This window comes from Meles meles, chromosome 5 (assembly GCF_922984935.1).
Source record: "Meles meles chromosome 5, mMelMel3.1 paternal haplotype, whole genome shotgun sequence".
Lineage (NCBI taxonomy): Eukaryota > Metazoa > Chordata > Mammalia > Carnivora > Mustelidae > Meles > Meles meles.
The window spans coordinates 103,179,923-103,201,993 of NC_060070.1; the positions used below are offsets into that span (position 1 = coordinate 103,179,923).

General features: G+C 36.8%; 1 protein-coding gene across 2 annotated transcripts in view; it reads left to right on the forward strand.

The window, feature by feature from the left end:
- The window catches only part of HCRTR2 (hypocretin receptor 2), a 113,759-nt gene extending 100,487 nt beyond the window's left edge, over window positions 1–13,272 (forward strand). Inside the window, exons 5-8 of one of the 2 annotated variants that reach the window (XM_046006220.1) lie at window positions 5,418–5,638; window positions 8,485–8,606; window positions 10,707–10,932; window positions 13,218–13,272. In XM_046006220.1, the coding sequence (XP_045862176.1) occupies window positions 5,418–5,638; window positions 8,485–8,606; window positions 10,707–10,932; window positions 13,218–13,272 (624 nt within the window). Of the gene's footprint in view, window positions 1–5,417; window positions 5,639–8,484; window positions 8,607–10,706; window positions 11,015–13,217 lie in introns of those variants that run through there. The other variant, XM_046006221.1, reaches the window with a different exon arrangement.
- The last annotated feature ends 8,799 nt before the right edge of the window (window positions 13,273–22,071 follow it).

Here is a 22,071-nt window from a genome sequence, read left to right on the forward strand (position 1 = left end):
CATTTATTGAAGAGGCTGTCTTTTTTCCATTGGACATTCTTTCCTGCTTTGTCGAAGATGAGTTGACCATAGAGTTGAGGGTCGATTTCTGGGCTCTCTATTCTGTTCCACTGATCTATGTGTCTGTTTTTGTGCCAGTACCATGCTGTCTTGATGATGACAGCTTTGTAATAGAACTTGAAGTCCGGAATTGTGATGCCACCAACTATTTTCCCATAGCCCTTGTATCTGTCCTTCTTCTTCTCTTTGCTTTGAATATTTATACTCCCTTCCTTGGCTGTTAAGTGACTTTTTACTGATTCCTTCATAACTGCACAGAATTTTCTTAGGTGATGTATTTTCCAAGCATTTTTTTTAATGAGTTGATTTCCAAAATTCTATTTATCAAACTGATCCTCTTCTTTTTTCCAAGATATACACAATTCCATAAATGTACATAAATATTATGTATATGACTTTACTATAAATCTCAAAATTTGATAATATGAGTTTATTAAAGGATATATTAAAGGTTATGAATCGACAGCCAGATAAAGAGATACACAGGTCAGGGAGATTCCATGTCCTCTCCAGGTATGCATTCATTACTCATCTCCGTATGTTCACCAACTTAGAGACTCTCTGAAACCCATGTCCTTGCGGATTTTTATAGAGGCTTCATTATATAATGATTGACTAAGTCTTTGGCTGTTAAGCTGACTCAACTCCAGCTCTTTTCTTCTTCCCAGAGGTCAGGGGGTGGGACTGAAAATTACCATTCTTTAATGGTTGGTCCTCCTAGCAACTAGTTCCTGATCTTAAGTTACTTTCATTAATAAGACACCCATTTCAGCTTTTATGTTTTTGAAGCATGTTTAGGAACTATAGATGAAAACCAGATATATCTGGGAAATATATTTTGGTCACCTGAACCATGAAACATATGTGGTAAATCATTTTATCACAGAAGTACAAGGGATTGTCTCTTGATTTGGGGTCCTGCATATTTCTAAACTCAGGGATTAGTTCTAGTAGAGTTTTGGAAATTCCTTAGGATTTCCTTTGTAAGCAATAATGTCTCCCCAATAAAATCAATCTATGTACCTTTTATCTATTTTTCTGTTCTTCTTGTACTGGCTAATGTTGAGTAAACTCATATTTTAATGTTGAGAAAAGACTTTGTTGTTTTGTTCTCAGTCTTAAAAGAAAGTGTTCATCTTTTCCCATTAGGTACGATGATAGTTGAAGGCTTTTTTATAGATGCCCTTTAACAGGCGGGCAAAGTTTCCTCATGTTACTAATTTACTAGTTTACTGAAATTTTTATCATGGAAAGGTATTGAATTTTTGAAATGCTTCTCCTTTATTTATTGAGATGGTCATATTTTTGTCTCTTATTTTGTTAATATGATTAATTACATTGATTAATTTTTGAATGTTAAATCAACATTGCGTTGCTGGGATAAATCAAATTGATTTATTGAGTGAATTTTATTATCCTTTTTGCTAATTGATTTGATAATATATTTTAAGGAATTTTTCATCTCTGTTTTCTTTTGTTGTCATGTCTTTGATTATTAGGATATCTGTAGTATTATAAAATTATTCAGAAAGTATTATTGTTTCTTTGAATTTCAGAAAGAGTCTGCATAAGATCGATATTATTTATTTTGTACTATTTGACTGAATTCATTAATGAACCTATCTGGACCTGGAGTTTTTGTGTAACAATGTTTAGAATCATAGTGCCAATTTTGGTAATCTTTAGTGTCAGTTTTGGTAATCTTTGTTTTTCAAGGTATTTATTCATCTCATTTAAGTTTGCAAATTTATTCATTATTCACAATATCTTCTATTCTTCTTTTAATATATGCAAAATGTTTCCCTTTTCTTATAAGTTAATCCTAGTCACAAACACAGCTTAAGAAAGGGCAGGTTTCAAGGTCTGTCATTTATAAGATATTTCCAATTCATGATTGTGGCAAAACCTCTTCCAAGATGTATTTTCATATCAAGGATTATTTTAAAGTTTGTTTACAATAGTGGAATAAAAGTGCAGTGTGTGTGTGTGTGTGTGTGCGCATGTGCACACACACACACTTTACACAGTTGGATTGTTGGAGCCCTTCCTGAGATGGCAGGGGAAGACCTTTCTAGATGGACAACTTCCCAGGCTGGTTTCTCAATGCCCTTATTATTTCATGTAACAAGGCACATATTTAAAAATTTACTATCTTCTATAACACATTGAGTTGAAGTTTACAAATGGAAACCTTACATCAGAATGGGAAAAGAAGAGCTCTGCAGTCAGACAGAGCCAATTCTGACTTGTTAGATGTAGACATGGATATTTTAACTTTCTTCATGTCTGCTTGATCATCTATAAATAGGGTTTATAATAATCTATCTTTAGGAATGCATTAATAATTACTCAAGATTATGCAGACTTCCTGGTGCTCAGTTACTACCAGCGATTTCTGTTATCATTAGGTTGACCTTCTCTAGACATATACAACTTATCAATGGGGACATTTGTGGGTTTCCTCAAGATGAATTCAGATTAAACATCTTCCATCCTTATTTAGATCATCATCTAAAAGAGGACGTTATCACTAGTTTTATTTGTTTGTGTTTAATTCTGATTGCATGCTCCCTGTGGCAGTTTCTCTTTATGGGGACTTTGTTTCTGAGGGTTGAGGAAGTAATTAGATGCAGGATATTGTTTTGTTCCTTCAGGGGAGCACTGAATAAGAGAATTTCTAAAGTTTAAATGATCTCTCAGAGATCATTTAGAAAACAGTTCAAGATCATTTAGCAGACATTTATAGGGTTACTCATGCTTCAGTTTTTCTGGAACTTTCTAGCATCCATTACAGTTTCTCCTCAATTATTTTAAAAATGACTATTTAAAAAGAGACTCACAGAGAAAGCATTCTCAGTGCCCCCTCAGCCCCCAACCAGTAACACAGAGAAGAAGAACGTAGAGGACCACCACTATGTGAAAAAGTAAGTCTACATAAAAGAACACATAGAGCCAGAAGAGAGATAATCTGTCAAATGTTTTTCTACGTAAGGTCAGGTTTTCATTAACTTCATTTGTTTCTTTTTGAGAGAGAATAGTTATGGTTAAAAGAGGCTCCACATTAATATGTGTAGAAATCAAAGTAAAATTCTGCTTGCAAAGGTTATCTAACACACCTGGATCTTGTGATGTATAAAGCAACAGAGTCTATCCAACGTGTGTTCTGAGAGAGCACAGGAACCCATGGGTCTGTCCTGGCTAGCAGCACGGAGATAAAAGCAACAGCTGAATAGTCTCAACAAAGAGGACCATGGAGTCTTAGTTAGAACCAACACAGGGCTATGGTGTGCTTGTTGGCACATTTCCCTCTTAAAAAATTATGCATGCTGAATTTTATTGTTTTGCTCACTAAACTCTATCAATCTTCATGAGCTTATAATTAAGAAAATATTACACTTGGAAGGACTCCCTGCTATTATTATATAACTTTGAAAAGAAATGGAGAAGTACAAATTGTTTAACTGTTGTTACAAATTCCAGCCACATGAGATGTTAATATAAGACCACAAGGGATTCTCACTGTTTGTACGCATTTTATTTTTTTTAATTTATTTTAAAGATTTTATTTATTTGAGAGAAAGAGAAAGAGTGAGTGTGAGCTCCAGTGGGGCGGGGGGGGGGGGGCGGGTAAGGGGAGAAGGAAAAGCAGACTCCCCACTGAGTAAGCCTAAGGGGATGGGAGTTGGGGGTGCTGGATCACAGGACTCAGATCAGGACCTGAGCTGAAGGCAGAGGCTTAACTGATGGAGCCACACCGGGCACCCCTGTTTGTATGCATTTTAAAAGGCCAGACTGGAACACAAAATGGGTTTTAAGCAATTTCATAACAATAAATAGCAAGGATCAGAGAATATTTTATTTGTCTTTTTATTTGCTTCACTCAAGGCTTCCACGGACCAAACCTGAGAAACAAAATCTAATAAAAAGCGCTAGGTAGCTGAGTCCTATCTGTCCCTCTGGCAGCAGATGGCAGTATTGATGCATGAAAAAAATCTTTTCAGGTTACTTTCGCAATTACCTGTTAACGTTTCCCCTCTCTAAAGTGAGGCATCTGAGCTGAACCAGAATTCCTAATCGGATTATATGGTGGTTGTCCTGTTACCGCTCTTCTTCGCCAGCTTTCATTTCTCCCTCCTTTTAAGTAAGAGCTGGCTTTTTGTTGTTAGTTTGCTTGTTTTGTTTTGTTGTCAGGAGCAGTTTTAAGTTCACAGCAAAATGGAGCAGAAGATACAGAGGTTTCCCAAATGTCTCCTACCTCCACTTATGAAGTGCTGCCCCGTTATCCATATCCCTCACCAAAGTGACACATTTGTATCACTTTGTGATACAAGTGATGAACCTACATGGACACAGAATCATCCAAAGTCTATAGTTTACCTAAGGGTTCACTCTTAATGTAATTCTATGGATTTAGACAATGTTTCCAAATGCATCATATAATGTATGATGACATGTATCCATCATTATGGCATCATACAGAGTATTTTCACTGCCCAAGAATCCTCTGTGCTTTGCCCATTAGCCTCCCAAAACACACCCCCACTACCTCCAGGCAATCGTTGACCTTTTTACTATCTCTCTGATTTTACCTTTTCTAAGATGTCATATTGTTGTAGCCTTTATGGTATGTAGTCTTCTCGTTTGTTTGGCTTCTTTTACTTAATAATATGCATTTAAGTTAACTATTTTTTATGGCTTCATATCTCATTTCTCTCTTTAACACTGAATAATATTCCATTGTCTGGATGTACAATTTCTCTTTCATAAAGAGATATCTTTTACATTTGTAGCTCTCTTTAGACTTGACAAAAATGGGATTTCATATGATCTCCCTGATATGAGGACGTGGAGATGCAACATGGGGGGTTAGGGGGATAGGAGAAGAATAAATGAAACAAGATGGGATGGGGAGGGAGACAAACCATAAATGACTCTTAATCTCACAAAACAAACTGGGGGTTGCTGGGGGGAGGTGGGGTTGGGAGAGGGGGAGGGGGTTATGGACATTGGGGAGGGTATGTGCTATGGTGAGTGCTGTGAAGTGTGTAAACCCGGTGATTCACAGACCTGTACCCCTGGGGATAAAAATACATTATATGTTTATTAAAAAAAAAAAAAAAAGTTAAAATTAAAAAAAATGGGATTTCAACTTCTTTCCCCCCCAAACTCCTTTTCGGTACTCAACTGTATTACTCTAGAACATACTCCACTCAGCAGACATTCTTGGGGAAACAGGCTCTCAAGCCTCCCCAGGCCACAGGCGTTCAGAACACTGTCCTTCCTGTATCTTCTAGTTGCTTCTCCGAAGTGGAACTTCCCTGAGTCAGGTGGCAATAAAGAGTCTCTGCTCCCTTTAGATCCCTGGAACATCATCTGTAGTTCAGAGAAAGTGGAAGCCCCTGCAGCCTGCTTCACAGCCTCGAGGGCCAGGACAGCAGACCAAGTCCAGGATTAGTGCTGTGGCCGCTGAAATAAAGCAGATCCGAGCCAGACGGAAAACAGCCCGGATGCTAATGGTTGTGCTTTTGGTGTTTGCCATTTGCTATCTACCAATTAGCATCCTCAACGTGCTCAAGAGGTAAAGTTCATCTATTATTTGAAAATAAAGTGGCTGTCATTTCTTGGTTCTTAGTGAAGAAATTTTTTGTTTGTTTTTTTAATTTTTTATTCTTTTTTTTTTCTTTTTCCTTCTTAAGCCAGAGAAAAATCTAAACCCTTTGCCTAGATAGTGTCAGGCCAGATAACTCATTGTGTTGTAGTTCCTAACAGGTAACTAGGACAGCCTTTTAGAGTGCGCAGACCCTACATGCTCTTGTCTGTGGAAGTTCTCTGTTGAATGGTAGACACAAAAAGATGTTCCTCTGACCTCTTCAAGCTAATTGCTGAGCCTTAGATGGAGAAAAAGTTCTAATGCAAAAATAAATAAACAAACAAACAAAAAACCCAGAAGCCAAAAGCAAAACAAAACAAACGAAGAAAACCTCATTTACAGCTTGGAGTTCTGTTTTGATCAGAACAAATGGGGTTTTCCAAAACTTTGTTCTCATACATAGGGAATTATGACACAATTCTATCTTTTATATAAAAAAGATAGAGATCTTTTTTAGCATTCTAATTATACTAATTAGTATATTAATTATACTAATTATATTTAAAGGGTTTTTTTTTTTCAGAAAGAAAATAAATGTATAGGGAAAGGGGGGAAAAAGGGCATTTGTGAGTGCACACACACATACACACACACAAATGGAATCAGGGCTCATACTGCGTTTTGAATCTTTAAATAGAGAGAACAAAGCCATTTCCTCAAGTCACTGAATCAAGAGCTCAGGATGACTGTTAATAAAAATTAGCATGTAACTTTTCAGTGAGAGAAAATGTGTTATTTGTTAGGCTGCAGATACACTGTTAAGTTAAAACAATGGACGGACAGGAAGAGCCAATGCAGGGGATGTGGTACACATGAACTTCACAGCCAGCCAACTTTATTGGGAATTATCATAACTGTTGCAAACAGACTGGCCCCAAGGTAATAGTAATTTTGTTTATAATAGGCTTCGAACTTAAACTAGGATTGCCCCTCTCACTTTTCCCTGATTCAGAGTCAATATCATATTCCTCACAGCTGGAGACTCTGGAGAGCAGCAGCTTTGGCTGGAGTCACACACTAAAGGTGGTATAACCAGCTGCAAAGATTTCTCATTCTTCTTGGCCCTTGTTTCTGATTGCTTAATAACTCTTCCAATGGAAAATGAACTTTTGTTCAGTAATATTATTTAGTACAGATGCAATCTTAAAGGCATGAGATTTTCAGCAGCATGGGGCCTTGAGATAGGTACTGGCTCACAAGAAACTGTAAGCTCCTTTGCCCTCCATAGCTCTTCATAATTTCAGTCTTATTTTTCTTGATTACAGAAATCCCATACAAATTTATTCTGGTCTTGGGCTAGATGCTGTTTTCTATTCTTAAGAATCTTTTAAACATGCTATGATACTGAATGATTTTCTCCTGTTTTTTTTAACTTTTTGTACTTTTATGGTATTCAGTCTAAATTCTACAAAACTCTAATTTACTGCTCTCTGGACTGCTCATTGGGATTCCCTGCATCTCGCCACTTGGACGGGTCCTTTAGCTTGTTCCAAATATCTACTTGTCCATAATAGTTCTCTTCCTTTTAAGTTAAAGATCTCCCTTTCCAATGAAAATAAATGGCTAGGAAGAAAGTTACATTAAAATATTATCAATTTTTTGAGCATTCTGCTCTTTTCCACAAGACTTGAGAAAATTTTGAGAAAAACACTCCTTTTCTTCAAATGCTTACCTCTGTGTTTGCCCTTGTAGGTTATGCTTGTATTTCCTTTCTCTTACCAAGACATTCCTAAACTTTTCCTTAAAACAATTTTTTGCCTGACTAGTTAAAACCAGCTTCTTTAAAGCAATTCTGGTTTGTCTAGGATTTCAAAGATATATTATGCTAGAAGGTCAGAACATACCATTAATTCCATTTGTCCAGGTTATTCCACTCCATATCATATTTTTGTAAAACTGCAGTACTCCACAGAGGATCACTTGATTCCAGAAATGCATTTCTATCATGGGCACCATCATGTAATCAAATTACACAATCAATGGTGCGGGATCATGCAGGAAATGCGTTATCATCTTCAGCCTGTAAAATTTATTGAGTAGTTAGTTACCAGCTACTTGATATTGGCTAGTGGATTGAATTTGAAAGATGAGATATTTCTGAGCATGGAACAAATCTTAAAAATGATGTTTAAGGGTAAAATAATGAAATATTTTTCAGAGTTTAAAATTATAAATAAAAATACTAAAACTCATGTATTTTAAGAAGTTACCAGAATTTTGCCTACAGAAAACTAGTTTCCCTCTGACTGTAATGAAGTCCCAGAATTCAAATTTCAAGAAGGCTGGGAAGATGGTAGTTGAAAAAAAATGTGATACTTTGATCAGTGCACAAAGGCAGGTAGGAAGAAAGACTCAAAGACTGAAGTTTAGGAGGCTTTTTAAATGACACGCAAAATGGAGTAGTAACAAACATTGTTCAATTGTATTTAGAAACAAAACAAAAGAAGGAACATAGATATATATTTGACTTCTGTTCTCTTACTCACCAGAAATAGTATTGCATTTGTTGTTTAAAGAAAAGAGAGATCATTCCTGGCTTGATTTTGCCTTTGACTTGCTAATTGCACCATGGAGACTTTGTTCAGGTACTGACATTTTTCTAAACCCAATATGGTGCCATCAACCAGTGCCTGCTGCAGAGGAGGACAAGAGTTCATTAGGCAGCTTCCATCAAGGACTGCATTCACCCAGGAATTTCATTATTTGAAATGTACTTTTCAAAATCACACTGGATTTCCATGATTGTTTTTTGTTTTGTTTTGTTTTTCCTCCAGAGTATTTGGGATGTTTACCCACACAGAAGACAGAGAGACTGTATATGCCTGGTTTACGTTTTCACATTGGCTTGTATATGCCAATAGTGCTGCGAACCCAATTATTTATAATTTTCTCAGTGGTGAGTTTTCAACTGTTCCTTCCCTGTAAGCCACAATCCTTACCAAGGATGACGGATCAATGACCGGAAGGTTTTGAACACTCTTGAAATGTACGAAGAGCTTAATTGCTCTACAATGAGATTTATTTCCCCCAGATCTAATTTGACTGAGGTTTTGCCCTTATGAGAGGGAGCACATGTTACCTAACTCATCAGAGAAAATCATCTAAGGCATTTTCCCACAAAATTTAAAAGAAATGTTGAGTAGGAGGAAAGTGAAAATTGTGAGAATTGAAGAACACAGAATCCTGCTTGCCATGCATTAAACTTATGATTTACCAACACGTAAAATAATTTTGTCTGAAAGTAGAACAGACTTGCTATATTATTTCCTTTGCCAACACTGAGATTGCCTCACTGAGATTGAATTGGAACTCTTCCACTTTTGGGTATTTTTCTATATTTACATTTCTCTTGTGAGTAACATCTCTTGGGGTTATCTCAAGATTTCTCGCTGACCACAAAAAATGACTTTACTTCGAAATAACATACAAGCTAAATGACACACACAGACATACATCTGTAACTGGTTTAATCTTTCTCGGTGTATGAAACCAATGTAATTGTAAAAATCATTTACTAGTTGTTTTATTTACAAACATTTTGCCTGAATGACCTTTAGAATTGTGTTTTAATTAGCTACATCTGTACAACTGTCTTCTTCTCTAACCAGTTGGCTATTTCTGTTTCATTGCTATCTCCAAATATATGATAATTTTAGCAATTCACTTTATTGTGTACTTAATAAAGTATGTGTATTTTCCAACTTCATCTTTGGCCTTGTAGGTTATATGGGTTATTAAAAAAAAAAAAAAAAGGAGAAGAAGAAGAAGACAAATGACCAGTTAATTAGATTTTTAAAAAAATTTTCATTGTTTTTTCCTCAGTCATGGAGTATATACCCTATATATAAATATGTTTAAACCTGCTTTATTTCACCTTTCAGAGACTCAGGTGATATATATGTGGGGTTTGTTTTGTATTGAATTGCCTCTTTTCTTGCCTTCCCCTGCCACACCCAACCCCTGTCTCCAGAATAAAGACGGCATTAGATCAGAGATAACCAGGGACAACTCACTGCTCATGTGCTAGTTTTGAGGGGTCAAGGCGCCATGTGGAACCGTGGCTTTGGAAACAATGAAGAAGCTGTTGCCTTGACATTAGAGATGACTAAAGCCATGAGCCTTGCACTAAGCAGATCAAACTTCCTAGAAAGTTATAGGGAGAAGTGTTTGAAGTCAAGGCCACAAGTCAAAGTGTGCTTGTGGGGTGGATTAAGGCAGGGAAGGTGGCTGGAACCCGTGGAGACCTGCCATGTGCCTGCAATTGTCCAAGTCCCTTGAACATTCACTTCTCATGTAATCACTCAATCACCTGCTTTGGTGATGGAAGTTCAGAGAAAAGAAATGATGATTCCCCATCCTGTTCATTTATCCTTAAAAAGGTGACTGTTTCATTTTCATACTTCTGCAATTTCATGTCAGTGATTTAAAAGCAAGAAATAACTTCTAAAGTAGGTAATTTTTTCTTCTGTTTTTTATTCTGCCTCATGCAGATTATGAAACTTTAAGAGATTTTCTATATATATTAAGATTTTTTTCAAGATTCATTGTTAACTGAGTGTGTCAGTGGAACAGTTTCTTCAGAGTCCAGTTCAGGGGTCATTTCTGTACTGTTATGGTGATATACAACACAGCTTTCATCATTTTTGAAATTATTAAATATCTCTGAACATCCTACTAATGATCACTTTCTTTACAGTGATCTATAAAAACCCACAATCACAAATGTAGAAGGTTTGACTCTAAAGGAAAGAAACCAATTCCAAACATCACACATGAAAAGCAGTTACATTATTTTATGGAAATACCTTATTGTTTCAAGAGTCTACCAAACTTCCAGTAACCCAATTTCCTCTTCCTATTTCCCCCCCTCTTTGCAAAATGTTGTACCTCATTGTTGGTTTGGCTCAAGGGAGCTACTGGGTTATATCCTATTCATGATTTGTTGAACCCTATTAATGTGTAATTTTTTTTCCTTTCATTCTCCCTGGTTTGCCAGGAAAGTTTCGAGAGGAATTTAAAGCTGCATTTTCTTGCTGTTGCCTTGGAGTTCATCATCGCCAGGAGGACCGGCTCACCCGGGGCCGAACGAGCACAGAGAGCCGGAAGTCTCTGACCACCCAGATCAGCAACTTTGACAACATATCAAAACTCTCAGAGCAAGTTGTGCTCACCAGCATAAGCACACTCCCAGCAGCCAATGGAGCAGGGCCACCTCAAAGCTGGTAGAATTTTCATTCATAGGACAGGGATATCTGGGTTAAACTATTCTTTTTTTAAAAATCTCTGTACACACAAACTTTACTATCCTAATGATTTGAAGCTAAAATTACTTTGTGGAAATTTTTAAAAAAATTTTCTTTCTTTCTTTCTCTCTCTTTCTTTCCTTCTTTCTCTTTTTAATCTATTACTCTTTGGAAATAAAAAGAAAAGTCAGTTTAAAATAATTTCTCAACTTTTGATTTAAACATGTTAGAAGTTTGACTTTCAACTGAATTTTAGGCTATTCACTTCGAGCTTCATGTATTATAATTTGTGTCAATTAAATGTTTGAATATTTTTAATTCTAATTGTTATTTTACTCTCTCACTTTCAGCTTGGTTGCAAAAAATTACCAAGAGTAATCCAATGATTTTCTTTTAAAAGAAGTAGCAATTACTAACTCTGAATTAGCAACAGACATTTTAGCTGACTTCATAGTTTAAAAAAAATTACAAAAGACTGTCATTATGATGTGACAGATGTGAGAGAATATTTATATACAAAATAGCATATTAGATAATCAAAAGCTATCTTTCAAAACTATTCAAAAATATATACTATTAAACTTTAATTTCCATTCATTTGATCACCCACTTACACAATTTTCTCAGGTTTGTAACCTTACTGTTGCTCACATTTCTCATCTCAACATATGGCCAGTAAGACTGTATTAACATAACAATTTTGGAGTAACTACAAATGCTAACAATCTCCATCTCTAAGAAAAGACTTCAATATTTGAGAATATGGTAGAATTCTTTTATGGGTAGAGCCCATAATAATGTCACTGTTGGCCTTGCTGGATTAAATTAAGAATGCAATTTACAAAGAAAAGGAGTAGTGGACGACTACATCACATATGGGGACAGTTACTACTGTCATGGAGATGTGATGATAAATATTTGCATTTATTTGAACTTCATAAACATTGATCAAATACAAGCACCCTCTGTGCTAGGTGCTGGAGAATGAGGTAGGGTCGGATGCACACGTGCCTTCACAAGAGCTCTCAGTTACTGAGGGACACATGTTGATAGAGTTTACAGGACAGCAAAGCATTCTGGGGGACAGATTCAAACTTGAGTGGAGCAGTGAAGCAACCAACGTGGGATGTGAGCAGTAAAATTGTACTGGTTTGTTTGTGATTCATTACAGTGACATGGTTGATGTCAGCAAATTCCATGTAGGCCTGCAGGTGGTTAGGAGGGAAGTGCTGGCTCCTGACTCACACACAAACGACTAGCCACTTGGCGTACTGTGTACACGTGTGAGAGCTGTGATTCAAAGCACTGAGTATTTCCACCTTGTCCCTCCTCAAAATGCTTCTAGCTCAAATATTCACTTGAAAATTGAATCAGAACTAAGAGATGTTCATGAAAGTTGCTCTTCTTCTTGCATGACAACAGGTATCCTTATTTTTATTGAAACAAAAGATGTGGAGCATAATATTTAAGGAAGATTTTTATAGACACTAAAAGTTATCTCATTCATTGCCTGTTATTTTCCAACCCATCACTTTCCAAAAGAACACACAAGCAAATTGTCCACAAGTCATTTTCCTATTTTACAATGGGGGGCTACCTTGTGCTTTTTTCCTACTCAAAGCAAAAAGCAACCCTCACAGACAAGGTTTACTGAAATTATATTGCTAATTATCAGAAAGATAATGACAAAAGCAAAGTGTTATAACTCTCGCCTCCTTTCCTTTTGTACATTTGAGAACTTTCTTGTTTATGCTGCATAAGAGGAGTGTTCTAATATTCAGATTGTTGAGGGCAGCTAACATCTTAAACAGTTTGAGATCCCTTAACTAATGATAATATGCCTCAATGCCTAAGTAGTATCAGAGAATAAGAGCTGAATTATAGACTCTAATATAGTCTAGTTCTTTACCATTTAAGGAGAGAGATTGAGAGACAGAGAGAAAGACAAAGAGGCTCAGAGAGGGCAGCCATTTTATGACTGCCTGTTAAGAACAGACTCAGAAGTCAAGATGCCTTTGCTCTAAATCAGTGATTCTCAAAATGCAGTTTGTGAACCATCAACATCAGCCTCACCTAAGAGCTTAGTAGACATGCAATCTCAGATCTGCTGAATCAGAAACTTTGGGGGTGGCACCCAGGACTCTGTGTCTTAACAAACCCTACAGGTTTTCCCAAAACACCTGGAAAGTTGAGAACCCCTGCTCCAAATAACCACCTGGCACCTGCTAATTAGCCCATGCAAAATTAAATATTTTACCACATAGGTATCTGCCACAGGGACCATTGTCATCACTCCTATCAACCTGGTTGGAGGTCTGAAAGAAGAGCCTGAGTATGAATGTGGAAAATCACTCAGTGTCATCTTATTCAAGGAGATAGTGGTTTATGAACCAATTGTTCTGCATGACCAGCACAGTGTGAGAGAAGACTGGTATTAAAGCACTTGTGTACTTTTGCGGATACCTGGATGACTTGAGTTTCTAACTAAAACTTTTAAAACTCCAATTTTACTTACACTGACTAAAGGCTAAGTCTTGTGGGAGCAGATAGTTTCTAAGAATGATCATTGCCTGGAAGGAAAACAAACACACACCAGTACTTGCAAGAAACCGTGTTGATGGAATAGCAGACTGTATGCATTGCTTTCAACATGTTAATTCTGGAACCCTTCTGAGAGGTCTGGATCGAGTATGGTTACCTTCCTAGGACAAGTGGTAAAGAAAGAATTGTCTCCAAAGCCTGCCAATCTTATGGAGCAAAGCGTCAACTTCTCACCTCATTATGTGTTAATAACACAAATGAGAGACTTCTTATGAAAAGAATGTGTTGCAACTGTTTTATTCTCTACATAGAATATGCACCTGTCTGTTTTGCTATAGTTTAAGGATTTAATGTAAAATGTCACTAGCGTTACTGAAATTTTGTTATCAATAAGGATGAGATCATTTTTTTGAATAGGGAATCCATTTGAACTTCATATTTCTGAATTTCTCCAAACCCATGAACACTTTGATATTCTAGTTCATTCATTCTTGGCAAAAGATGACTCCTAGTTTTTGAGGAAAATGACTTAAATGTTCCAAGGCTCGGATCATTTCCTTGATATCAAATAACTGTTACAAATCATTGATGAATTAATTGCAAAAGTGTTAGGCATAGTGATACTGAATTTCACTCCCAGTGTGCATTGTTTTATTAAAGACAGAGGTAAATATGCTTGTAAAATGTGGTCTGAATATACATAAACCTGAAATATCAGAATGACAAATACCCAAACATGCTTGTGGATACAGATTTTGAGGAGGGCTATTACTGTTTTAATACCAGTATAATAATAATAGAATCTCTCATGCTTGATATAAATCATAATAGTAATCAACTGCATTGCAAAAAAAAAAAAATCTGGTTAGTCATTACAACTTAGAAACTTTTTCAATCCCAATTAATTTTACAACAGACAACTTTTCTACTCTCTACAAGTTGCAAATAAAAAAAAAAGTAAATTCCATTAGGTTATGTACAATTAGTTTTCAAATGGCATGAAGCAAAATATTGATTTTTTAGAGATAATATGTAAACAAAAAATAATGTCAATTTAAGTCTATTCTACTACTTTATGTACCTCAGAAAATGAAGAGCAAAGGCATGGAAAACATTGTTATCTCCCCAAATTCAAAGATTGTTTTCTAGAATACTGCTGCAATTAAAGAGGGAGCAAAACACTCCCTCTCATTTGCCACGTATTTCTATTCTCTTAAATTTGCTTTATACTGTCTGGGGTTAGAGTATCTTTTAAGTTTTTTCTGAAATGCATTTCTATAATTGTTGTATCCCATGTGTGTAATATCATGTCACTTATTTAACAGTTATCTTATACATTTCAGTTCTTTGCGCCTGATTTCCTGTGTGTTCATGAAGAAATTTCTTAGTAAATCCAATGGGACCACACACGAACTACTATGAAGGATGCTCGTTATGTACTTTTTCAGTAAAAACCATACTGAGAATTCTATAATCTCGTTCACACTGCCCTCTCTATTGTATGAAAAATCTTGCTGTTGTTGATTGGAGACACTGGATATTCAGTCATAACTAGTGTCAGATCTTTGCAGTTACGGATTAAATTAAGCCTTCTGGTGCAGTACTTAATGATCAAAATATTTTTCCCAATAAGTTTATATAACCAAGGATAATCATGATGTAAAAGGTTTTTAATATTGTTTTTAAGAGCAGGTACTAAACTAAGGATGGTTAAGATTAACACAGAAATATTTCATAAAAAAACATGGTAAGCCACTGACATGTATCATTAAATTTTGGAATTTTTATCAGAGTCAAGAGATTGTATCTTTTTCAAATTTAAAGAAAATGGTGACCTTGTGATTTTCCATTTATTATTAGACTAATAAGTATGGCATTTCCATAATTATGCAAATTTTTTCTTGGCCATTGTATGTAAAACGTTTAGGGCTCCTTTTAGTTAGTGATAAATTTTAAAATGTATATTTTCTGCTTTTCAAATGATTCTGATAAATGACAGAACCAAATGTCAAGAATTTTTCTTTAAAAGTCCACTTTTATTCACCACTGTTTATTCTAACTTGTATCAAAAAGGGAGCCAAATAACTGGACAGGGTAAATACTTGACTCCATCTAGAGAAATGTGATTTGATTATGGGATGGTTTCTAAAGATGGAGCGGAAACTCTCAGAGTAAAATCCCACGACTGGCTATTTCATGGCTGAAGGTGTTTTGCTTTGAGAAATCCATCATCGTAGACTAGGAACTTGGCTGCTTCTGCTCCCGGAGTTAGCCCCAAAGAGAGGTAACTCATCCATGCTTTCATCTAGGCCAGTGGCCACAAATGGGAAATGGTAATGAGGAAAGTTTCTGGAAGAACTTCTTTGGCCTTGTGCTGCTTTCACTACTTCCTCCCTCTCCAGCTGAAGTCCCAAGCTAAGCATGAGCAGACCTCCCCCTAACAGCCCTCCTTGCCCTACAGAGTTCCCTGACCTTCTTTCAGACTAGTCCCAGACAATAGGGGCAATTCCGTGCCTCAGGTTCTTGTTATCTCTAGAGGTGGACCATGGCAATTGGTTAATTTGAGAACAAATGAAGCAAAGCCCAGGAAAAAGGAAAAAATTTTGCATTTTTATATCCAAAAATTATAATTTTATGCCCCCTCCCACACACAAGCTATTTATTTTCTTTCCAGAATATCTATGTTTATCAGTGGTATTTTGGATCTGTGTCAGCTCCCAATTCAAGCCCTAGCTAAGCTTGCTGCCTCAACCTGGAGGGGATCCCAACTTTGAGACTCTTAGGCCAAGGGCATGGCAGGTCACTAGGGATTTAAGGCTTGAGGGGGTGGTTACTTGGGTCATCTTTGGAAACAGAACATCTATTCCATCCATCACTTTTTGTAAGTCCAGCCCCTATGTGATAGCAGAAATATAATACTCAATTTAAAAAATCTATTGTTGATTATGTAATCAATTTCTAATTAATTTCATACTGTTTGAGTTAGCCTGATAATTTCCCAAGAGAGAAGGGTACAAACAAAATGTTTGTGGGATTGGGAAATCCTTAATAGTATATGACAACATGAAGTTTAATTTGTTGCAAGTGTGATAAAAGATCATGCCCAGAAGGAAATGGCCTTCTCTTACACAGAGACACAGATTGAAGACTTCTCTTTATATGGTACAGGTAGACAAAGTGGAGAACTTGCTTACAAAGCCATGTCTAACTATGCAGAATATTCACTAAGGAATGGGAAAAATGTCATTTTAGACTATTACCAACACATATACACATGTATGTATGTGTATGTCTAACATACATATAAAACTGAGATGGAGTGCCTGGTTGGAGCAGTTGGTTAAGAGACCAGCTCTTTTTTTTTTTTTTCAGTGTTCCAAGATTCATTGTTTTATGCACCACACCCTGTGCTCCATGCAATAGGTGCCCTCCTACCCCCTTCCCCTCCAAAACCCTCAGTTTGTTTCTCAGAGTCCACAGTCTCATGGTTTGTCTCCTCTTGATTTGGGCTCAGGTCATGATCTCAGGGACCTGAGATTCAGCACTGCATGGGACTCCTCACTCCACAGGGAGTCTGCTTGAGGATGCTCTCCTCCTCTGTCTTCTCCCTCCCCCTTACGTTCTCTCTCCTTCACTCTAAAATACATAAACAAATCTTTAAAAACCTGAGATAGATATTATTTAGTCTGAGAAAATTCCCCAATGTGTGCTAATTTCACACCCCAGACTTTTAAAGTTGTCCCTTCTTCATTTGGTTAACTCCTCTCTTCAATTACATCTTTTAGTTTGTAAACTAGTTTTCCTCTCCTACACAAATATCTAGGTGTCATATTTCTGCTATTTTAGACAGATTTTTCTCTAAAAACAAAACCATTTCTTTCTTTCTTCCTCCCTCATTCCCTCCCCTTCTCTCTTCTATCTTTTCTTTTCATTTTTCTTTCTTCTCCTTCCTTCCTTCGTCTCTCTTTTTCTCTTTCTTTCTTTCTTTCTTTTTAGCTTTCTTTTTCTTTCTCTGTTTATTGGACTGGTATTCATATGGCTATAATAATTTGGTACAAGTGAAGAAAAGAAGTCTATAAACTGCCTCTCCCCTCCAAAATTCTGTATAAATAATCAATACGAATCTAAGATTCTTGATGCCACTGACCTTCTCTGTGTTGTTTACTGCCATATTCTTGGGTCCTAGAATGATGCCTGGCATACAGAAGTCACTTGATAAATAACCTTTTGATTTACTGAATTACTAATAATCACATGGCAATTCTTTCCCCTACTCATCTTTTTGCTTTATTTTTTCCCAATTCTTTCCATGTGCTCTGTGAAACCACTTTTTCACTAGAACAAAATGTCCTATATTCCCAGAATCCACACTGCTTAGACCGTCTTTTTTTTTTTTTAAACAAAATTAAACCATATGTTGAGAACACTAATTCCCATTCTCCAGTCACCATGGAATTGGGATTCTCCCTGTCACCCATCCTAGACCCAGATGACTGTTTTTTCCATTCATCAGTAAAGCCTGGCCCTTCTGAGGGCTTTATCTTCATTGACCTCTTTCTTTTGCCAGCAGTGTCAGCCTCTTGCTCTCCCCTCCCCTCATTCACACACATTAGCTCCTCGATTGAAGTCACACTCTCCAGCCAGGGATCCATGTAGATGATAAACCTAGTACCCAGCTCTACACTCCTTTGGTCTCCTTAATGTGTAAAACTTTGACTTCCACTATTCTTCACCAAACCACTCATAGTTATACTTAGTGCAATTCAGAGGCTGCACTTTGTTTCTTTTTATGTCCTATAGCAACACACCCTCCTCCGAAGTGCAAAACCCCATTCATTTATTCTAAGCCAACAATTTATTATCCTTTAATCTCACACTTGTGTTCCCAATATAATGTCCCTCAAACCCAAAGGGACTACGGGATTCCTTACCCTTTCATTGTAGTCACAGTTTTTCAGTCACATCTTGGATTGACCTTCTTCCTCATCCAGGGAAAAATGAGATCATCAGGTAGTACTACACGCATTACCTGACATTATTTACTTTGAAAAAATTCTTACTTTTTGCTTTAATGAAAATCATGACAATTCCTGTACAACAGAGTGCCTGATTTCAGATAGTGTCAAAAATTCAAGCCAGGCATAAAACCTTACTGAGTTTGATTGTCCAGCCATGAGAGCCAGCCACTCTTCTCTTTTTTTGGAATTGCGTGCCAGAGACTCACTTCTCCAGATGGAGAGTTGGCCTTGGTGTGAATCACATTACTTACTTTGCCCTCTTTCTGCTATTGGGGGCCCTTCTAGTTTTTGATCCTGCAGAAGTTGTTTTGAAAAAATTTTCATTATTTACAAATTATTCCTAAGACCATATGAATTTGCTTAATTTGATCTTGTAAATCCTCTACAACTCTTCCTATTGTCCAATTTCTACTTTTAACTGTGTATGTTTGAGGGCAGGAGTAGGTCATCCTGCCTTTTCTCTTAGTGAGCTATTAATAATTTCCCTATTGATTCATCTTTTAAAAATTGCAAATTATCCATTTTGAATACCTCTGCAGATGAGGCTTTTTTTTTTTCAATAAATATGGCTTCATTCCCTCTGCTGAGAGCTATTATAGTAGTAGAACTTACCCCATTCTGGTACCATGAAAAAGCAGCAGAGCTCCCTTCCTTGGATTCTAAAACTAATCATACTGCATTTTTCTTACTCTGAGAGAAGGATTCCTTTTCTATCAAATATTTTGGCTCTTAAGGATTGATTTAACAAATTTAAATATTATTAGAAAACTGTACCTTTTTCTTTACAAAGTATGTATCCTCCCTTATATCTATATTTTATCATTTTTTTTCCTCCATTGGTTTAGCACCCGACTCTTTTTTTTTTCCTCCATTGGTTAAGCATCTATCATTTTTTTTAATGTCAAATCTGTTTAAATCTTTTCCCAGCTGATGGGTTTCAAATCCCAATGAATGTCTCAGTTATGATTTTCTTAGGACTGAAAAGGTAAACATTTTCAAAGAAGTATAAACAACTATCCTCTCAGAAATTGTTAATTCAGTAATATACCAGAAATCCTTTCAGAGTCCAATTATTTTCTCTCCTTTCAGTACCAGTTATTTTCTCAATGAGTTCATTATTGAGATATTAATATTTTTCAATAAAGTAGTTTGGATCTTCTGAGTTAGGCATTTTCTCCCCCAGTAGCACATAAATTATTTGAGAGCAGGAACTAGGCTCTATTTATAAGATTTGTGTGTCAGCCCCTGGGCCTCACACAGTGCCTGTAAACACTCAATACATCTTTGTTGACTCTATCGGTCAGTGAGGAACCCCTACCCAATGTTGTCCTTTTACTTTACTGAATTCTGAAAAGCGTGAGGAACAGTATGAGGCATTGTTCATCAAGAACAAAAGCTGTGTGTTTACAACTCACATGAACACTATACTAAGAAGGGTTATACAGCTGAAAAAGACTCAATCCCTGCCCACATGAAGCTGACTCTTCTGTAAGCCTAAAGAAAGGTAGCTGTAGAAGCAAAAGGCTTTGCTGGAATTTGAAGGCAGAGATGAGGAAGGCGTTCTGAGCAGAAGGGACAGAGCCACAATGCAATAGGCATGAGCCACAGCATGACCCCTTCAGGATTTGTACACAGTTTGAAGGGAAACAGGGACCAGTGATTAAAAAAAGTGGGGGGAGATGTTGGTGGGAGGGGGTAGATGGTAAGAAGGTTCTTTTACAATATTTAAGGAAATTTAAAACTTACGTTACGTAATGGAGAACAACTTAGGAATTCTACCAGAGGAGTGATGTGATTAGATTTGGGTTCTGGAGAATATATTAATGGCCCTATAGTTGGTGAATTTGAGAGTTGGACATTGTAAGTTTAGATCTCAGATAAGTTTTTATGGAACTTTTCATCCTCGAGAATAACGACTGGGTCTCAGCCAAGGCAGTGGCAATGGGGCTGGAAAATAAACATTAGGTTTAATATCAAGATGAAGATTTGGGGACTAAGTGAAGTCACATTACTGTTTAATTCTATTTACAGTGGATCTCAGCCACCATCCACTTTAACAGAGGGAGTGCTGTTCTGTCGCTGACGTGCTTTAAATACATCTGTGAACTTGTCTTCCTCTTGTTAACATGCTTTTTTTCCTGACTCTGTGTGTTTATGGGAGAGGGAAAGTTGGGTAGATATTCACCCTGTGAGCTGTCCTCTTTCTTTTTCACTCTAAACCAATGATGCCTGCCCCCTCCTTCTGGCATATGTTGCCCCAGGCACCCAAATACTGTTGCCAATTTGCTAGTCTTAGAGCCAAAAATCTGCCACCACCTTGAACACCACAACTTGCTCTGTTGGCTGCTCCCTGCTTATGGTGGCCTTGGCGTCCAGGTGTGGGTATTGAGGATTCTCTCTTCTCCCCTTCTGTCTTTGAGTGCGGGCTTGTGAATTGTGCTTGTGAGTGTAGGTGTGTCTACTCTAAATAGAAGAGAGCAAACTACATTTTCTCCTCTTTTGTTATAAATATCTAAGGGAGCTTCACATCAAAATCTGCCCCAGGTCCACGTCTTAGACATTCTTTAGTGAGGTAGCTTACACTTGGGCTGTTATTCCTCGAGGGGCCACCTGCTGTCAAATGAAATTGAAAATCCCATTTCAGGGCCCCCAACCTATAGTTCTCAGACCTTCTTGAATTATTCGCCTAGGCAGGAGCAGAAATCAGCCAATATCATAGTCAATGACAAAAGGTTGAAAACTTTGCCTCTAAGATCAAGAACAAGACAAGAGTGTCTCCTCGCCCCACTCTTATTCAACATAGTATTGGAAGTCCTAGGTAGAGCAATCAGTCAAGACAATGAAATAAAAGGATTCCAAATTAAAATGGAGAAGTACCATTATTGTTTTTTGCAGATGATACAATCTTCCATATAGAAAATCTTAAAGCTCAACACAAAAATATTGAAACTAATCAATGAATTCAATAAACTTGCAGAAAATAAAATCAACATACAGAAATCAGTTGCATTTCTATTAGTAACAATGAAACATCTGAAAAAGAAAACTATCCCATTCAGAATAGCATCAAAAATTAAAACATTAAGACTAGATTTAACCAAAAATGAGAGATCTGTACCATGAAAACTATGAGACTTTAATGAAAGACATTGAAGAAGACACAAATAAATGAGAAGATATATCATGTTCATGGATCAGAATTACTGTTAAAATGTCTATACTTACTCAAATGGCATTACATTACATTTAATGTAATCCCTATCAATATTCCTTTGGTAATATTCAACTGGAACACTGAAACCAATGTTTCAACATTTCAACATTCTGTGAAAATGTGAAAAATGTGTCATTTTTCACAGAAATAGAAAAAAAAAAGTCCTAAGGTTTGTGTGGAACTACAAAAGACCCTGCATAGCCAATGAAGTCCTGAGCAAGAAGAAAAAAGCTGGAGGCCTCACATTTCCTGATTTCACACTATATTAACATGGGGCAGCTTGGTGGCTCAGTCAGTTAAGCAGCCGCCTTCAGCTCAGGCATGATCTCAAGGTCCTGGGATCCC